This window comes from Triticum dicoccoides, chromosome 3A, assembly GCF_002162155.2.
Source record: "Triticum dicoccoides isolate Atlit2015 ecotype Zavitan chromosome 3A, WEW_v2.0, whole genome shotgun sequence".
In the NCBI taxonomy this organism is placed as follows: Eukaryota; Viridiplantae; Streptophyta; class Magnoliopsida; order Poales; family Poaceae; genus Triticum; species Triticum dicoccoides.
The window spans coordinates 109,315,449-109,333,679 of NC_041384.1; the positions used below are offsets into that span (position 1 = coordinate 109,315,449).

The window sequence follows — 18,231 nt, forward strand, 5'->3', positions numbered from 1 at the left end:
GATTGTGACCCGGCAGACAGATTGTGACCCGGCAGACAGATTGTGACCCAACAGATTGTAACCTGGCACACAGATTGTGACCCGGCAGATTGTAACACGGCAGACAGATTGTGACTCGGCAGGCAGATTGTGATCCAGCAGATTGTAACCTGGCAGATAGATTGTGACCTACCAGATTGTGACCCGGCAGATGCATGGAGTCACGGAGATGAGTCTCGGAGATGAGTCACCTAGAGTTAAGAAGCCCAAGGTGTTAAGAAGCCCATGGAGAGAAGCCCAAGGCATTAAGAAGACCACAGTGAGAAGTCAGAATAGGTGAAGTCTTAATCCAACTTTGACTCTACATGTAACCCACCCCTTCAACTTATATAAGGAGGGGCAAGGCACCCCAACGGGGTGAAGGTTTTTACAGGTCACAATAGATAGGTCTTAGACAGACAAGTCTTAGACAAGATCAAAGTAGATGCTCTTGAGATAGAGGTAGTGAAACACCACCCTTGTAACCGATATCGTCATCATCATAAATATCAATCAAGCAAGATGTAGGCTTTTACCTCCACCGTGAGGGGTCGAACTTGGGTAAAATCTCGCGTCTCTCGTCCTGCTCAACCCCGTCCAAGCCACCACTTAGATGCGTTGGCCTCATGACTAAGTCCTCACACTTGGACATCTTGCTGTGACAAAACCACGACATGGACCATACTAGGGAACCCGTCGGTGATGAATTCATTAATCACAGACAATTGTATACCAGCAAGCGTTTGCCCACAGCACACATGGCTTATTAGCAGAAATCGTCTGTCTTATTATCGGTCTTCGCACACATTTCTGATTACGAACCTGTTTGCCGCATATCACACACACCTTCTTAAGTTGAACAGTTTCTGTCGTGTGGCCTCATCGCAATCACTTCATTCGAGTGAACTGTATGTCGTTTGTCGCACACACCTTGATCCCCCGACCGTTTCTATTGTGTTGCCTAATCACAAACATTTCATCCGGGTGAACTGTATGCCACATATCACACACACCTTCATCTGGTCGACCATTTGAAAGGATCGATATGGTTGACGAGAAGGGGGGTGAATAGGCAACTAACAATTTATAGCTTTTCTTTAGCAAGTTAAACTTTGCATCAAAATAGGTTGTCTAGAAATGCAACTAGGTGAGCAACCTATATGATGCAACGAGGATAGGTACACAAGCAAGCAAGAGATATGAAACAAGTAAGCTTTCTCAAATAAAGGCACGAGATAACCAAGAGTGGAGACGGTGGAGACGAGGATGTGTTGCCGAAGTTCCTTCCCTTTGAGAGGAAGTACGTCTCCGTTGGAGCGATGTGGAGGCACAATGCTCCCCAAGAAGCCACTAGGGCCACCGTATTCTCCTCACGCCCTCACACAATGCGAGATGCCGTGATTCCACTATTGGTGCCCTTGAAGGCGGCTACCGAACCTTTACAAACAAGGTTGGGGCTCTCTCCACAACTTAATTGGAGGCTCCCAACAAAACCACGAAGCTTCACCACAATGGAATATGGCTCCTAGGTGACCTCAACCGTCTAGGGTGCTCAAACACCCAAGAGTAACAAAATCCACACAAGAAAGTATGGGGGAACCAAATATCCTTTGGTGGAAGTGTAGATCTAGGTCTCCTCCTTCAATCCCTAGCAAATCAATAAGTTTGAGTGGCTAGAGAGAGATCGGGCAAGAGAGCTTGAAGGGCATCAATGGTGGAGTGAGAGAGGTCAAAGGTAGAACAGGTAGGTGGGAGAAGCTCCCTTATATAGTCTCCCTCAATTTCCAACCGTTACTGCGAAATTAGCACTGTAGCGGTACAACCGGTCCTCGTCCCGGTACAACCGGGACTCACGGTGTATCTGCAGAACCCTACCAAGCGGTACAACCGGACCAAGGGGGGCGGTAGTACCAGCTAAGAAAAATAACCGGACTAACCGCCTGGCCACCGCACAATCACCGCATCAAAACAGGAGCTTGACCGGTACTTGGGCGGTGCCTGGCCGGAACAACCGTATGGCCTTGAGCTCTTGGGTGGCTAAGTCCTGAGCGGAAGAACCGCTCGGACCACCGGTGGTACCGGTCATCATGGAACGACCGGACCAACCGGGCCACTACCGCCCAAGAACCGCATCAAACTAGAAGCGAGAGCGGTACTTGAGCGGTGCATGGACGGAACCACCGCCCCAGCTGTTGCAGAGCATGGTGGCAGTACCACCGCCCATAGGCAGCGGTACAACCGCTCGAGCACAGCTGGTGAGCGACAAGACCCAGCGGTACAACCGCTCCAGAGAGCGGTACAACCGCTGGGCAGAAACAGTGAGCAGAAAAGAAAAGAGGGGAAGAGGCAAGGAAAACTCTCTCTCACACACACACCTGAGGAAGGCTAAGAGAGGGTGAGAAAAGTGTACGTGAACTGATTCCCCCAGAGCTTCCTAATGAGGATTCCCTCTTGATAGAATGGGTACTCTATGACCAAAGAAAATAAAACCGTAGAGAACACGTCTTCGATCTTTTCCTTCGAGAGGTAATAGCAATCCGATATAAACCTAAGCATCGAGAACCTGAAACATATAGCACACGTTTAGACCACAAAGGGTTGTCATCATCATCCAAAACATAAAGTAGGGAAATGCCCTTTCAATCTCCCCCTTTTTGGTGGATGATAACAACAACATGATTTGCAAGAGATAAGTCAATGAAATCTATACGGAACTCCCCCTGAATGTGTGCCCAACAAGTACTAGCTATTAGAAAGCATGGGCACACTTTCAGGACTAGAGTCCCCCTAGATTTTATAGACTCATCACTCTGAGCTCAAAAGGATAGACAATATAATACTTAGAGGCGATAATAAGATAAAGACCTACGAAAAAACGGAGTAGCAAGTCTAGCAAGTCTCACACACAGCACGGAGTCCACAAACAAACACAAAAACATGAGAACAAGAGAAAACAACCCAAGCAAAACCCCGAGACCTATAGAACCCTCTCCCCCTTTGGCATCAAGACACCAAAAAGGAAAAGAGTGAAGCTAGCGACCCAAAGCTCAGGCGTTCTCCTCTGACTCCTCAGTCGCATCTGGATCTTCATCATCAGAGTCGTCATCGTCGTCGTGATCAGATACTCCCATGGCATTGTCAGCTGCTGCAAACGAGGATGATGGCTGGGGAGGGGCTTCATCATCAGTCCAGGTGCTATGGGTAGAGATCCAATGCTCCTCTGGGGTGATGCTCTTCTCAGAGCCACTCTGAACCTGCATGTTGAGGTGCTTCATCATTGCAATTTGGTGACGCCGTGCGAGCTTCTCATTGACATGTGCCTCATACATCTTCTTCTGGATGCCGGCCTGGAGAGAAAAGGTCTTCTTTACCTTGGCAGTAAGTTTGGCCACCCACGAAGGCTTGGCCCCTGGCTCCAGCTCAAAGTCCTCATCGTCAGAAGTAGCATAGACATCCTCCGGAGCATGTTCAGGGAAGCGAGGCTCGGCATGCTTCTTCTTCTTAAGGAGCTTGACCTCATGAACAGTGAGGTTGTCTGGAGAAGTGAGGAGCTCTCCAGGACGACGAACAGCCCACACAGAGTTCAGAAAGCACATGACAAACGGAGCGTAGATTGGGACTTTACGGTAGATGACCATGTTGTACATCTCATGCCACAGCCAATTGGACACATCAAACGTTGCCCCTGTCCCCACCATGGTCTTCATAGCAACCATCAAATCAACCAGATAGCCATGAATCTCATCTTGATTGCCCACCTTGGGCAAAAGCACATTGCGGAACACTCGGTGCATGATGTCATAGACCTTCTCCAAATCCTTGGATTCTCCAATAATCCCACGGCCCCTAATGTACAGAGGGGCAAGCTTCTCCTTAGGCATGGACTCAGGAAAATCATGAGGGCGAATGCCACCCCTTCCTTGCAGACCGGTATCCTCGTACCCAATAGCATTGCAGAAAGCCCTCCAGGGAACATGAAACAATTCATCACGACACATGAAGGTGAGAGTGCGTGCATCATCTTCTCCAAAATGAACCGTGGCATAGAACTGATGGATAAGTTGAACATCAAAGTCACAGTTGACTGACATGATCTTGACAAGATCAAACTCCTCCCAGAGAGCTAGTGCCTCACCAAAATACTCCATGTTGTTTCTCCAATGATCAAAATCAATTGTCCACTGCTTGGCATATCTGTTCTTGTTGTGCTCAAAGAGTTCATGAACAATCCGCACTTGCATCTCATTCCGGAATTGAATAGTGGTCCAACGGGGAGCAATTTGAACCTCATACGGATTCTTTGAGCGGTAGGCTTCCCAATCCTTGGCTTTCCAACGATGCAACGGCATGACAACACGTTGCTTAGCAGCTGCAGACTTTTCACGGCGAGTGGGCTTGGTGGGAATCACAACTTCTTCATCATCTGACACAACCGGTCGCAAGGTCCTTCGTGCCCTCTTCTTGGTGTTGCGAGGAGCAGAGCGAGAACTAGAGCCACCTGAACACACACACACGAAAAGAACACACAAAAACCCAACAAGGATGAGAGGATTGCACCCACTAGCAGAAAAGGAACAAGTTTCAACAACAGAGAAGATAGAACAGTGCTTAGTGGTTGATATACTCCGGTTGTACCGGATCTTCCGCCGGTAGTACCGCTCTAGCGGTTGTACCGCCCGTAGAGGCGGTAGTACCGCTCCAGCGGTTGTACCGCCCGTAGGGGAGGTAGTACCGCTCCAGCGGTTGTACCGCCCGTAGGGGCGGTGGAACCGCTGACAGTGGCACTACCAGGGAAGATAGATCTAACCGAGTCATACGAATCACACAAGCAATATTCCGAATTCTAAGTGCTGCAAACAAGACAGGAGGCTAACAAAGAACTCTTCTAAGCCAAAGAACGAACACTAAACGCGGAAAGATGGGAAAAGCCCTAGGCAAGGAATAACCCTAAACAAAAACTAGAGGCAAAGAGCACAAGGCGATGGCCATCCATGGGAAGAGATCGGAAGGCCTCCACGGAGAGCCAAGGATCCGAAGCGCGAGACGCACTCCGGGGCAGGGGTAGAGATGGCCGGCGGCTAGGGCAAGAAAAAGAGGAACGAGGACGAAGGGAAAAAAGACAGCCCTTCATCCCCGTCGAGAATATATAGGCCCGTACGCACGCCCCTGTAGAACCGCTTAGGGGAGCGGTTGTACCGCTCGTCTGGTACAGACCGGTGGATGGAGGCGGTACTTCCGGTGCCTGGAAGGCAGCGGTAGTACCGCACGGCAACAACCGGTAGTACTGGACGTGGGTTACCGTGGGAGTGTGCGGTGGAACCGCCCAGGCACCAAACGGAAACCCTTGGGACAGCACAACCCGGTACCAGCGGTAGAACCGCTCGTGGTACCGGTTGTACCACCCGACCACCTAACCCCAAGCCAAGATCAGATGAGTTCAATCCGAAGGGAGGAAGAAGGGGCACAAAAGCAGGAGAGAAACAACACCCTAGGAGAACCTAACACAAAGAGCACACCCTAGGAGAACCTAACACAAAGAGCAAAGAGAGAAAGAGAGAACAACACGGGAGCAGCAAGGCTAACTCCAACTCCCCGAAGAGAGGACGGTGGCCGAGGCCACCTATGTTTGAGTTAATTGGTATGGCACCGCGAAGAATTATCCTTGGGTCCATGACCAAAACTCGTCTTTGAAGCACAAGTACCATCAAATATGGCTAATGTGAAAGACACAATCAATTTATGCATAATGGGGGGAGGGAGAGTTCATTGAGAGAACAAAACTCCCCCTATGTCCATGCCTACACCTAAACTAGACAACAAGTTGAGCGTGGTAGGGTGTGCAAGGGTTCAAGCCACATTGCTCGAATCTATGATATTTAGCTCATGCCTTAACTCGCGAAATTGGAATCCGAGTACCCTACAAGCTTGAAGTTTGATCCTCTAGGGTACCATAGGCCAAAGTTTGGGGTATGAGCCAAATATCGAAAGATTCGTTTGACCGCCACATAGTGACTTTCCTTAGGTGCGGCTTGAAACCATGCACAAATTCCCACACTCAACATGATGTCCGGTCTAGATGCACAAAGGTAAAGCAAGGATCCAATCATGGAACGATATACCTTTTGATCCACCACTTTACCATTGGGATCTAAGTCAAGTTGGCACTTGGTGGGCATTGGAGTGGAAGCCGGCTTGACGTCACTTAGCTTGAATCTCTTGAGCATGTCTTGAGTGTATTTGGATTGATTGATGAAGGTTCCTTCTCTTCTTTGCTTCACTTCGGACCCTAGAAAGAACTTCAACTCTCCCATGGAGGACATCTCGAACTTTGAGGTCATGAGAGCGGCAAATTCCTCATTGAAAGCTTTGTTAGGAGAACCAAAGATAATATCATCAACATATAATTGGCACACAAACAACTCCCCTTTGACCTTCTTAGTAAAAAGAGTGGGGTCGATTAGCCCAACTTCAAAACCACGGTCTTGTAACAACTCGGTAAGGTGGTCATACCACGCACGTGGGGCTTGTTTAAGGCCATAGAGCGCCTTATCGAGTTGATACACATGATCGGGAAAGTAGGGATCCTCGAACCCGGGGGGTTGCTTGACGTAAACCAATTCATTAATGGGACCATTAAGAAAAGCACTCTTCACATCCATTTGTTGTAACTTAAAATTATGATGAGAAGCATATGCAATTAACAAGCGAATGGATTCAAGACGAGCAACGGGAGCAAAGGTTTCACCGTAGTTGATACCCTTGACTTGGGAGTAGCCTTGTGCTACCAAACGAGCCTTGTTGCGAATGACAATCCCATGGGCATCTTGCTTGTTCTTGAATATCCACTTGGTTCCAATGACATTGTGGTTCCCCGTTGGCCTTGGCACCAATCTTCACACTTTGTTGCGCTCGAAGTTGTTGAGTTCTTCGTGCATGGCATTGAGCCAATCCGGATCTTCTAGCGCCTCATAGACCTTGTGGGGTTCCACACAAGAGACAAACGCGTGATGCTCACAATAATTTGCTAATTTTCTACGAGTGCTTACCCCCTTTCTTAAGCTTCCAAGCACATTCGTCATGAGATGATCCTTGGTAGAGAGCTTGGATGCAATCTTGGCGGCACGACGCTCTAATTCCTCCTTGGTGGTGAGTTGAGGCGCGGTTACTTGATCATCTTGAGCGCCGTCATGAACTTGTTCTTGATCTTGAACTTGCTCGGGGGAGAGAACTTGACCTTGGGCATCACTTGGTGTGTCAACACCGTCTTGAGTATGATCTTGCCCTTGGTCTTGTTCATGAGGTTGAGGGCCTTCACTTTGTTCTTCGGAAGCGTGTGGGCCTTGGGTTGGTGATGGCTCCACTTGAGTGGAGCATTGTCCTTCTCCTTCGGCCACAAGGGGTTCCTCAATGGGTAGGATAAAACCAACACCCATTCTTATTATGGCTTGAGGAGGAATTTCATCACCTACATCACAAGTGCCACTTTGCTCCACTTGGGAGCCGTTATTCTCATCAAACTCCACGTTACACGTCTCCTCAATAAGTCCCGTGGACTTATTGAGGACACGGTAAGCATGAGAGTTTGTAGCATAAACAACAAATATGCCCTCATGAGCTCTAGCCTCAAATTTAGACAACCGAACACCTTTCTTGAGAATGAAACACTTACACCCGAACACCCGGAAGTACTTGAGGTTGGGCTTGTTACCGGTGAGTATCTCATATGGAGTCTTGTTCAAGCCCTTGCGGAGGTAGAGCCGATTGGATGCATGACACGTGGTGTTGATGGCTTCGGCCCAAAAGTTGTACGGAGACTTGAACTCCGCCATCATGGTCCTTGCCGCATCCATCAACGTCCGGTTCTTCCTTTCCGCAACACCGTTTTGTTGAGGGGTGTATGGTGCGGAATATTGATGCTTGATTCCTCATCACTAAGAAATTCATCCAAGGTGTAGTTCTTGAACTCGGTGCCGTTGTCACTTCTTATTGTCAAGATCTTTGCATTGTGTTGACGTTGTGCTTCATTTGCAAAGTCAATGACGGTTTGTTGGGTCTCGCTCTTCCTCTTGAAGAAATACACCCACGTGTACCTTGAGTAGTCATCCACAATCACCAAGCAATACTTCCTACCTCCAAGACTAACGAAGGATGGAGGCCCAAAGAGATCCATGTGAAGGAGCTCCAAAGGCCTCTTTGAATAAATGATCGTCGTGGGAGGGTGAGCCTTCTCATGTAGCTTTCCTTCGATACAGGCACTGCAAGCACGATCTTTAGCAAAACTAACATTCGTTAGTCCACGGACATGGTCCCCCTTGAGGAGACTTTGCAAAGATCTCATATTGACATGGGCTAAACAGCGACGCCAAAGCCATCCCACATCAACTTTAGCCATTAGGCATGTCGCGGTCTTAGTGGGTCGCTCCGAAAAGTTAATCACATATAGACCGTTCTCGACATGCCCAACAAAGGCTACTTTAAGAGTCTTGCTCCACAAGAGGGCCATGGTATCGATATCAAAGAAAGTGGCAAAGCCCATGATTGCAAGTTGACGAATGGAAAGTAAATTGTATGCAAGGGACTCAACAAGCATGACCTTCTCGATCGTGAGATCATGAGAGATGACCACCTTGCCAAGTCCCAATACCTTAGAAGATGAGGCGTCACCCCACTCGACATTGGTGGGCATAGATGGAACCTTGTGCACGTCCACCACCAAGTCCTTGCTTACGGTCATATGATTTGTAGCTCCGCTATCAAGCAACCATGATCCACCACCAGAAGCAAACACCTACAAGAGATCAATGCTTGGTTTTAGGTACCCATTTTGTAATGGGTCCTTTGATGTTAGTAACAAGGGTCTTAGGAACCCAAATAGACCATTCAATGTATTCATGAAGAGAACCAACAAATTTGGCATAAACATGCCCATCACTAGCACGACATAACACATAAGAAGGATTAAAATCTCCGGCTTTGTTGGGAGGGGTGACATTGCCCTTCTTGACATTATTCTTCTTCTTCTCCTCGGGGGCACTCTCTCCCTCCCTCACAAAGGTTTGCATGAGAGAAGGAGGCCGTTTGGTCTTGTCATTCTTCTTCTTGTTCTTGGAGTCGGGCACGTACCCAACCCCTTCCTTGGCCACACCTGCCTTTTGGTTGGTCAAGAGATCGTTGAGGTTCTTCTTGCCTTGTATGCAAGTCGCAAGAACTCTCTCAAGTTGCTCCTTCAACTTAGCATTTTCCTCAACAAGATGTATATGCTCACAACACGAGTTAGTAGCATTTGCATTATCAATTAAAACCATATGAGGAAAAGTTGCTTTATCCTTAGTTAGCTTCACTTGGAGTTGATCATGAGACTCCTTGAGACTATCGTGAATACCCTTCAAGGCCTTGTGGGCCTTGTCAAGTATATCAAACTCCTCTTTGAGTCTAGCAAGATCAACCCCGAGTTTGGCCTTCTCAGAATTTAGCACACGAGAAACAACGAGGGCATGATCATAATCTTTCTCTAACTTAGCATGATCTACGTTGTGTGACTCCTTAAGAGCCAAACGAAGACCACGCTCTTCCTCAAGAGCATTGGAAAGATCCGAAATCTCATCGGCATAGTCACGACTATGTCCTTCCATCTTAGAGATGGTGTCTTCGTGAGCCTCGATCATGTCATTGGCCTCACCAAGTTGTTCCAAGAGAGCAATAAAGTGCTTCTTGGATTTTCCCTTGAGTTTGCCCATAAAGGCCTCAAACTCGTTAGCCTCCACATTAGCTCCCTCAAATTCATTAATGCTATCCGTTGGGGAGGGATGATTAATGATGGTAGTTTTGATGTTGGAGGTTACCTTGTTGGTGGCTTTAGCCATGAGGCACTTGGCGGTGATGCTCTCGTTGGGTGAGTCGAAGAGAGACACCCGTGACGTTGTTGCAATGGCAACGGAGGCCATGGCAACCGACTCATCATCTTCATCATCGTCATCGTCCCAATTGTACTCTTCTTGCACAACCAAGGCCTTGGGATGAGTCTTCTTGGTGAAGTTTTCCTTGTTGGGGAACGACTTGGCCTTGTCCTTTCGGATGAGTTTGCCACCATTGTCTTCCCTCTTCTCATACGGGCATTCCGCAACGAAATGACTCACATTGCCGCAATTGTAGCAAGTCCTTACACGTTGCTTGCCCCTTGTACCACTCGAGTTGTTTTTGCTAAAGTTTGGCCTAGAGTTTTTCTTGCTCCAAAATTGCCTTGAAGCAAGTGCCATGTGTTCATGATATGCATACTTCATATCTTCAGGGTTGCTCTCCTCTTCTTCCTCTTCTTCGTCTTCCACTATGAGCTTGGCCTTCAATGCAAGGTTAGGCTTCTTTGCCCGTTGAGAACGGAGCACTGCATTGTCGGCGGTCTTGTCCAAAATGTTCATGGCCACAAACTCATCCAACACTTCGCTTGAGGTCAAAGTGTGGAAGTCCGGTCTTTGATGAATGAAGGAGGACATGGCCTTGTGATAGGGCATCACTGCCTTGAGGAATTTGCACTTGATCCAATTGTCATCCGTGTCCTTGCTCCCGTGATGTCGTAGTGAGACCGCGAGTTTGGTTACTCTCCGATAGAGCTCACGAGGTTCTTCATCTTCCTTCATTGCAAACTCATCGGCCTCATCTTGTACCACTTCATAGTTGGACGTTGAATGCTTGCGCTTCCCCGGTAGAGAGACACGACACAATGCCATGCATCTTTGGCCAAGGTGAAAGGACGAAGATGAGGTAGGTCTTCGGGTGGAATAGCATCTTGAATGATGAAGAGAGCATTCTCATTGAATTGATTGTCCGCGGCTTCTCGAGGAGTGAAGTTGCTTGGATCATGTGGATAGAAACCTTCTTCAATGATTCTCCAAAGGTTAGTGTTCACATGATTTAAATGATGTTTAAAGCGGTAAACCCAAGAATCAAAATCCTCATTTTTCACAATCTTAGGGGGAGGACCGGCATGATTCAAATGAGTGGAAGGAACCGGTCCACCATAAACAAGTGGTGGTTCCACATGGGCAAAGATGCCGGTGCCATTCTTGCCACTAGAAGAAGGAGCCTTTTCACTACTAGCTTCCCCCTTATCGGGGATAGCATCCGTCACCTTGTTGGCGAGATCACCCACTTTCAACGGTGCGGTGGATAGTTTAAGCCCCTCAAGAAATTTAGTAAACATGCTTTCGACTTCGGTCGTCATGGAGGTTTTCAATGTCTCCAAGGCCACATTGAACTCCTCATGAGAGACTGAAGTTCCCCTATCTCCCGTAGACGAGATTGGATTCACACCGGAGTGTTCCTCCACACCGTCTACGGTATCAACCATACTCTTTGGACAGTAAAGTCCTTAATAAAGAGACAAGGCTCTGATACCAATTGAAAGGATCGATATGGTTGACTAGAGGGGGGTGAATAGGCAACTAACAATTTATAGCTTTTCTTTAACAAGTTAAACTTTGCATCAAAATAGGTTGTCTAGAAATGCAACTAGGTGAGCAACCTATATGATGCAACGAGGATAGGTACACAAGAAAGCAAGAGATATGAAACAAGTAAGCTTGCTTAAATAAAGGCACGAGATAACCAAGAGTGGAGACGGTGGAGACGAGGATGTGTTGCCGAAGTTCCTTCCCTTTGAGAGGAAGTGCGTCTCCGTTGGAGTGGTGTGGAGGCACAATGCTCCCCAAGAAGCCACTAGGGCCACCGTATTCTCCTCACGCCCTCACACAATGCGAGATGTCGTGATTCCACTATTGGTGCCCTTGAAGGCGGCTACCGAACCTTTACAAACAAGGTTGGGGCTCTCTCCACAACTTAATTGGAGGCTCCCAACAGAACCACGAAGCTTCACCACAATGGAATATGGCTCCGAGGTGACCTCAACCGTCTAGGGTGCTCAAACACCCAAGATTAACAAAATCAACACAAGAAAGTATGGGGGAACCAAATATCCTTTGGTGGAAGTGTAGATCTAGGTCTCCTCCTTCAATCCCTAGCAAATCAACAAGTTTGAGTGGCTAGAGAGAGAGATAGGGCAAGAGAGCTTGAAGGGCATCAACGGTGGAGTGAGAGAGGTCAAAGGTAGAAGAGGTAGGTGGGAGAAGCTCCCTTATATAGTCTCCCTCAATTTCCAACCGTTACTGCGAAATTAGCACTGCAGCGGTACAACCGGTCCTCGTCCCGGTACAACCGGGACTCACGGTGTATCTGTAGAACCCTACCAAGCGGTACAACCAGACCAGGGGGCGGTAGTACCGGCTAAGAAAAATAACCGGACTAACCGCCTGGCCACCGCACAATCACCGCATCAAAACAGGAGCTTGACCGGTACTTGGGCGGTGCCTGGCCGGAACAACCATATGGCCTTGAGCTCTTGGGTGGCTAAGTCCTGAGCGGAAGAACCACTCGGACCACTGGTGTTACCGGTCATCATGGAACGACCGGACCAACCGGGCCACTACCGCCCAAGAACCGCATCAAACCAGAAGCGAGAGCGGTACTTGAGCGGTGCATGGACGGAACCACCGCCCCAGCTGTTGCAGAGCATGGTGGCGGTACCACCGCCCGGAGGCAGCGGTACAACCGCTCGGGCACAGCTGGTGAGCGACAAGACCCAGCGGTACAACCGCTCTAGAGAGCAGTACAACCGCTGGGCAGAAACAGTGAGCAGAAAAGAAAAGAGGGGAAGAGGCAAGGAAAACTCTCTCACACACACACACCTGAGGAAGGCAAAGAGAGGGTGAGAAAAGTGTACGTGAACTGATTCCCCCAGAGCTTCCTAATGAGGATTCCCTCTTGATAGAACGGGTACTCTACGACCAAAGAAAATAAAACCGTAGAGGACACGTCTTTGATCTTTTCCTTCGAGAGGTAATAGCAATCCGATATAAACCTAAGCATAGAGAACCTGAAACATATAGCACATGTTTAGACCACAAAGGGTTGTCGTCATCATCCAAAACATAAAGTAGGGAAATGCCCTTTCACCATTTCTGTTGTTATGTTCATCACAAACAGTTCATTCGCGTGAACCGTATGCCACGCATCGCATACGCAACTATAATCTAAATCGTGTTTGATGTCTCCTCCATCGAAAATGTTTTGTATCAATTTTGTCGGTTTTATTACATCGCCATTTGTGATTAATGCATCGCACACATTTCGTCGAAGGATCTCTGATTGTAGTGTTGCGTTAGCAGCCTCCTGCAGTAGTCCATGATCGGTCTCCAGCCGGCGCCGCCTGTGCCTAGCACGCCAACTAACGGAATAGATTTCCATCATGGATCGAAGGTCACACAGGGGGTTTATCTAGGTCCTGACCACCGAGAGTAATACCCTACATCCTGCTAGTTTTGGTTATTCATAATGGTGGGATACCTCGTGCGAGGGGTTACAATGGTGTATGATGTTGCTACCAAGAGTTCTCCTATCTGAGAATAGATGGATCAACGGGAACCCTAGACCTCCCTTTATATAGACAGGAGAGGTCTAGGGTTTACATGGTTGATGTGATCTAGGGACGCCGCCGCCCTTCGGTCTTGGGCATCAAGAAAGTCGTCCGGCTCCTTAGGGTTAGCGCTACGCTTTGTGCCTGTGGGCCCCCTTGTGGCTGACGAGGCCGGGCTCCTTAGTGTTAGCCACCCTTGGTATAGGGCCCCATCACTGGCCAGGGGGCTAGACCCGGCCGATGGAGAGTCGACCTGACAGGCCCCGAAGTCCTATACTAGGCGGAGATTTCATAACTTGGAAGGCACGGAAGACCTACAAGACCTAGAGTAGGACTCTGACCACGGGTAGAACCTGGAATCTATTGTACCTCCAGGAACCCGGATCTTATATAAAGGGGGTTCCTTGTCGTCCAGGGGGACAAGAAAAAGAAGCTTTGAGTCACTGGTAGCGAAATAACGCCCCTGTAATCGAGATCATCATCAATAACAATCAAGCAGGAGTATGCTATTACCTCTGTCATGAGGGGATGGACCTGTAAACCCGTGTCTCTCATTCCCGAACAACCCCATCCAAGGCTCCACCTCATAGCTATGGCCTCACCACTAAGTTCTCCTATGAGGACTCTTGTCGTGACACCACCACGATAGGAGGCGCCCGTGGGATGCCGTTCATGGCGTCCTAGCATTGATAGCATGCCGCGGAGCATGCTTCTCTATTGTTCACCAGGGCGAAGGACGCCTTGGACACCCTCGATGCCATGGCCGAGTTGGACACGTGGCACCATGGAGAATGTCGATGAAGCCGACGAAACTGACGGAACAGAACACCTCAATCCCCTACCTGGCATGCCAAATGTTGGTGTCTAGGAACCTGGCATTAGGTTGTTTGCTACAACCCTTTGTGAGTTTGACCTGGTACTGAACGCGTTCCATTTCCTAAGCCATAGATAGTCGGAGGGTGGAAAACTGGAAATAGAACACATCAAAGCTACCCAGATTCAGGCCACTATTATGGTGTAGTACCCTACTCCTACTCTAGGATGATATTGATGTGCTCTATGTTTCTTTGTGTTCTTTAATCGGGCGACCTCCTCCAAGGTCGTTGTGCCCGTTTATTTATACTGGGCCCAGTCCTCCCCTTGCTTCCTCTAGAGCTGTTGAGCGTCTTGTACCCATGAGAGAGAGAGAGTGAGGAGGGCATCCATCCGTGTTGGCTCGATGTAATCGGGCAGGCACGCCCACATGTCATGGACTGCTACAGAGCGCTCCTGTAGCACCAAGCCTCCGGCAAGAAGGTTCTCTTCTTTCGCAAGGAGAGCCATGGCATATGGGACGCAGAGCTTCCCGACCTGCTCCCTGGAAGCTCTTGTCGGGTCCTTCCAGGTCGTGGGGCCTTTCCCGGGGTAGGTATTGCGGATGGGACCCTTGTCGAACCATGGGGCTTCCGATTGCGTGAATCGACACGCCTTCGCTTGCCGAGTGTCATGACCAAGTCCTTGGTCCCCCCGGCCCAGGGTACCCTGATTCCCACTGGGCCGACTGGTACCCGACAGGTTTACGGGATCTATTTCGTCAGAGGGTTCGCGGTACCGCAAAAAAATCATAGGACAAATATTGACAAGTGCTTGCATATAAATACATAAAATTTATTATATAAACATCGCTAGTTCATCATCATACTAATTCATCACATTCAAAATCAAGCGCAACATACGAGGTAGCAAGTTTAGCCTTATAAATGCGCGATCAAACAAAACAAAAGTTGCTCAAATGACCACCAGTCATGGAGAAATCAAGCAAAATCCTCATTGTTGTGAAGATCGTCGCCACCATCGCCGCCCCTAGCACCATCGCCATCATCCACATTGATCGGAGAGTGAGCACTCAAATCCACTATACTCTCGGCCAACATTTCGGTATATGTGGAAGGCACACTTTGGCTACAAAATTTAAAGGGCAAAACTCAAACAAGTGTTCCAAATGAGCGAAGCAAAGATCACCGGAGCAAATCAAGCAAAAAGGGAAAAAAGTACCTCCCGGTCGTTTCATCGAACACATGGTAGGCGTGGCCGGTGGAGTCGCCGTGAATGGGGAGGTTGTGGCCAGCCGTAGGCGGAGGAGGAGCCCGACCTCTTGCTGTGATTGCATTCTTCCTCGGGGACTTCGCACATGCACCGGTTGGGCTGGTGGAGCCGGTCTTCTTCCTCCCGCCGGCGGCCTTGACGGGAGGAACCGAAGCGGGCCCGAAAGAGGGTGGTGCTGCATCGGCTGGGCCCCCTTGGATGAGGTGGTTCCCCTGTCGCTTCCTCTTCATGGCGTCTGCGGAAGGAGTTGGGGCGGCGACGGCATGAACTGCCGAGGAAGGCGTAGGCGGACGAAGCGACGACATTGGAGGTGGCGGCGCATGATATGGGGCGCCCGGTGACCGTGGGTACTCCATCCGGCCGGGCTCCGGCGCCGCGAGGCCGGACGACGAGGTCGGAGGCAAGATTGGAGGCGGCGGCGGCACGGGAGGCAAGAACGGAAGCACTTGAAAGTTGGTTCACGCCAAGGGAAAGGGGATCCGGCAAAAACAAGGGTAAGTCACGTAGATATGGCGGAAATGGGTTATAAGATTCCGCAAAAGAATTTCGGGATGATCGAATATACCAGATCTATTCGGGCCAGCAAAATCGCCTCCGTCCCGTAAACCGACGGTTATTTTGCTGGATAGCTCGGTTTAAGATAGCCACAAACTCACAAACCAAACAGGCCTTCTGAACTTTGAACTGTGGCATATGCGTTGCCACACCATAGGTACAGCAGGACGACATTTTAAGTATCCAGTAAAAGAAAACAATTAATCACACTCGTGTTCTCTAGATTTATTTTCCAGTACAAGAAAACTAAGCCGTCGTCGCCGTCTTGTTGCTGTTCTCCCTCGCGCGCATTTCGTCGAGCAGGTGCCTCGCCGGCGGCGAGACCATGACCTCCCACTCCGCAAAGTCGGCCTCCACCTCCGCCGCCTCGGCCTCGAGCCCCAGCCGCTTCATCCCCCGCGCCATCACCCGGTACATGTACTCGTCCACCTCGCAGCCTTCCCTCCTCACCGCCGCCTCGTACACCCTCCACGCCGCGCGCGCCCTGCCCTTGGCCACCAGCGCGCGCACCAGCCTGGTGAGCTTGTACACGTCCGCCCCCACCCACGGCCCCTCCGACTCCGAGAGCCGCCCGCCGCGCCCCTCCTCCTTCTCCTCGAGGAACGCCTCCACGAGCGCGTCCACGGCGCCGGCGGCGGCCTCGGAGGGCGGCGAGGAGGAGACGAACGTGGCGTAGAGCTCCGGGTCGGGCCGGTACCAGGGCTCGGCGCGCGCCACGTGGAGCGCGGCGAGGGCGAGGGACCAGTGGCCCTGCCGCTGGAGCTCGGCCATGGCGGCGAGGAGGTCGGCCCGGAGGAGGCGGCCGAGGGACGCGGAGGCCGCGCCGCGGGCGGCCGACGGGGAGCGGTCGGCGGCGGTGAGGCGCTTGAGGGACTGCACGGCGTGGATGGCCTCCGTGGAGAGGGAGCGGCCGCGCTGGAGTGGGCCGCGGTTGTCGCGCGGGCCGCAGGTGATGGCCCCGGCCCTGGGCCTGGCCGCGGCGCGCGGGGACGCCGTGGGCGTCGTGCGCGGCAGGAAGAGGAGAGACACCATGGGAGGCGAGGATGGGAGCTGAGCGGGGGAGAGTGGTCGTGTGGAGGCCGGGAGCACGACGAGGAAGAAAGGGGATGATGCGTTTCGCTGCGGATTTTTACGGGTGGCTTGGGAACCGTCTGATCTCTCTAAACGGAGAAGGATGGATAATTGGCCAACGTAAAACATCGCAAAATGCATCTTGCGTGCCATGTTTACCGAGGAACTGAATCCCCTAACATTAATAACATTAAGAAGAATAGTTAGAGAAGCTACAAACCCTAACTTTTCTTTTTTCAATCCATATGATGTAGCCTAAAATGAGTTAAATTAATTTGCAAATTGCAGATTTAATGTGTACATTTATATTCATTACATACAAACAATAAATGGTGAAATAAAATTCACCCGCAAAAAAAAGGTGAAATAAAATTAATTATATATTATTTATATCTATAGTAAATACCGATAGTAAATAATCTGTTAAACGTCTCTAACTTCCTTATTTATTTTACACTAGGATTACACTCTAGCATCATGACTTTGCTTCTCTAAGGTAGAGTATCCGGCTCCGTTTACCAAAGGAGCTTAAAGCTTCATGTGGAACTCAAACTATGACCCTACTTCTTACGAAATGAATCTGCGAATGATTTTTTCATGTGTGTGGTTTGCATGGTTTGAGGCATTATCCAAGATTTTCTGCGCACCTTACCTTGGATTGGGATTTTTTTTAACAACTCACATCTAGATGTGTCATAAGTATTGTATATCTAAGTCCTATATCATTGATTTTATGCGGAGATTCGTGTGTATATTTTTCTTCTTCTTATACTTGATTGAGTCACTTAAATATGCAATAACTATGACATATCTAGATGTGTCCTAAAATACAACTGACCTCACATGCTAGACACCTAAAATCGGATAATGTAAGTCAAATAATATGTATCCTTCAACCCTTGGGTCTCATATATGTTTGCCGGGTCAACTTCAGCAGTGGGGACGATGAATTTCTTGGCCAATTTCTAGGCTGTGTAGGGCTGAATTTCTTTGCTTGAATAATACACCCTTTTTACCCCTGCAAAAAAAAACCTCCT

The 18,231-nt window shown here is 49.4% G+C and overlaps 1 protein-coding gene across 1 annotated transcript; it reads right to left on the reverse strand.

The window, feature by feature from the left end:
* Nucleotides 1–16,220: 16,220 nt before the first annotated feature.
* On the reverse strand, nucleotides 16,221–17,268 carry LOC119267433 (protein THYLAKOID ASSEMBLY 8, chloroplastic-like). Its single transcript, XM_037548816.1, has one exon. It carries the CDS (start codon nucleotides 17,153–17,155, stop codon nucleotides 16,370–16,372), a length of 786 nt encoding a protein of 261 aa, XP_037404713.1. The 5' UTR covers nucleotides 17,156–17,268; the 3' UTR covers nucleotides 16,221–16,369.
* Between the last annotated feature and the right edge of the window lie 963 nt (nucleotides 17,269–18,231).

Bases quoted from the DNA above. Each gene is read 5' to 3' on its own strand.
- LOC119267433 (XM_037548816.1), bottom strand. From the start codon at position 17,155: ATGGTGTCTCTCCTCTTCCTGCCGCGCACGACGCCCACGGCGTCCCCG.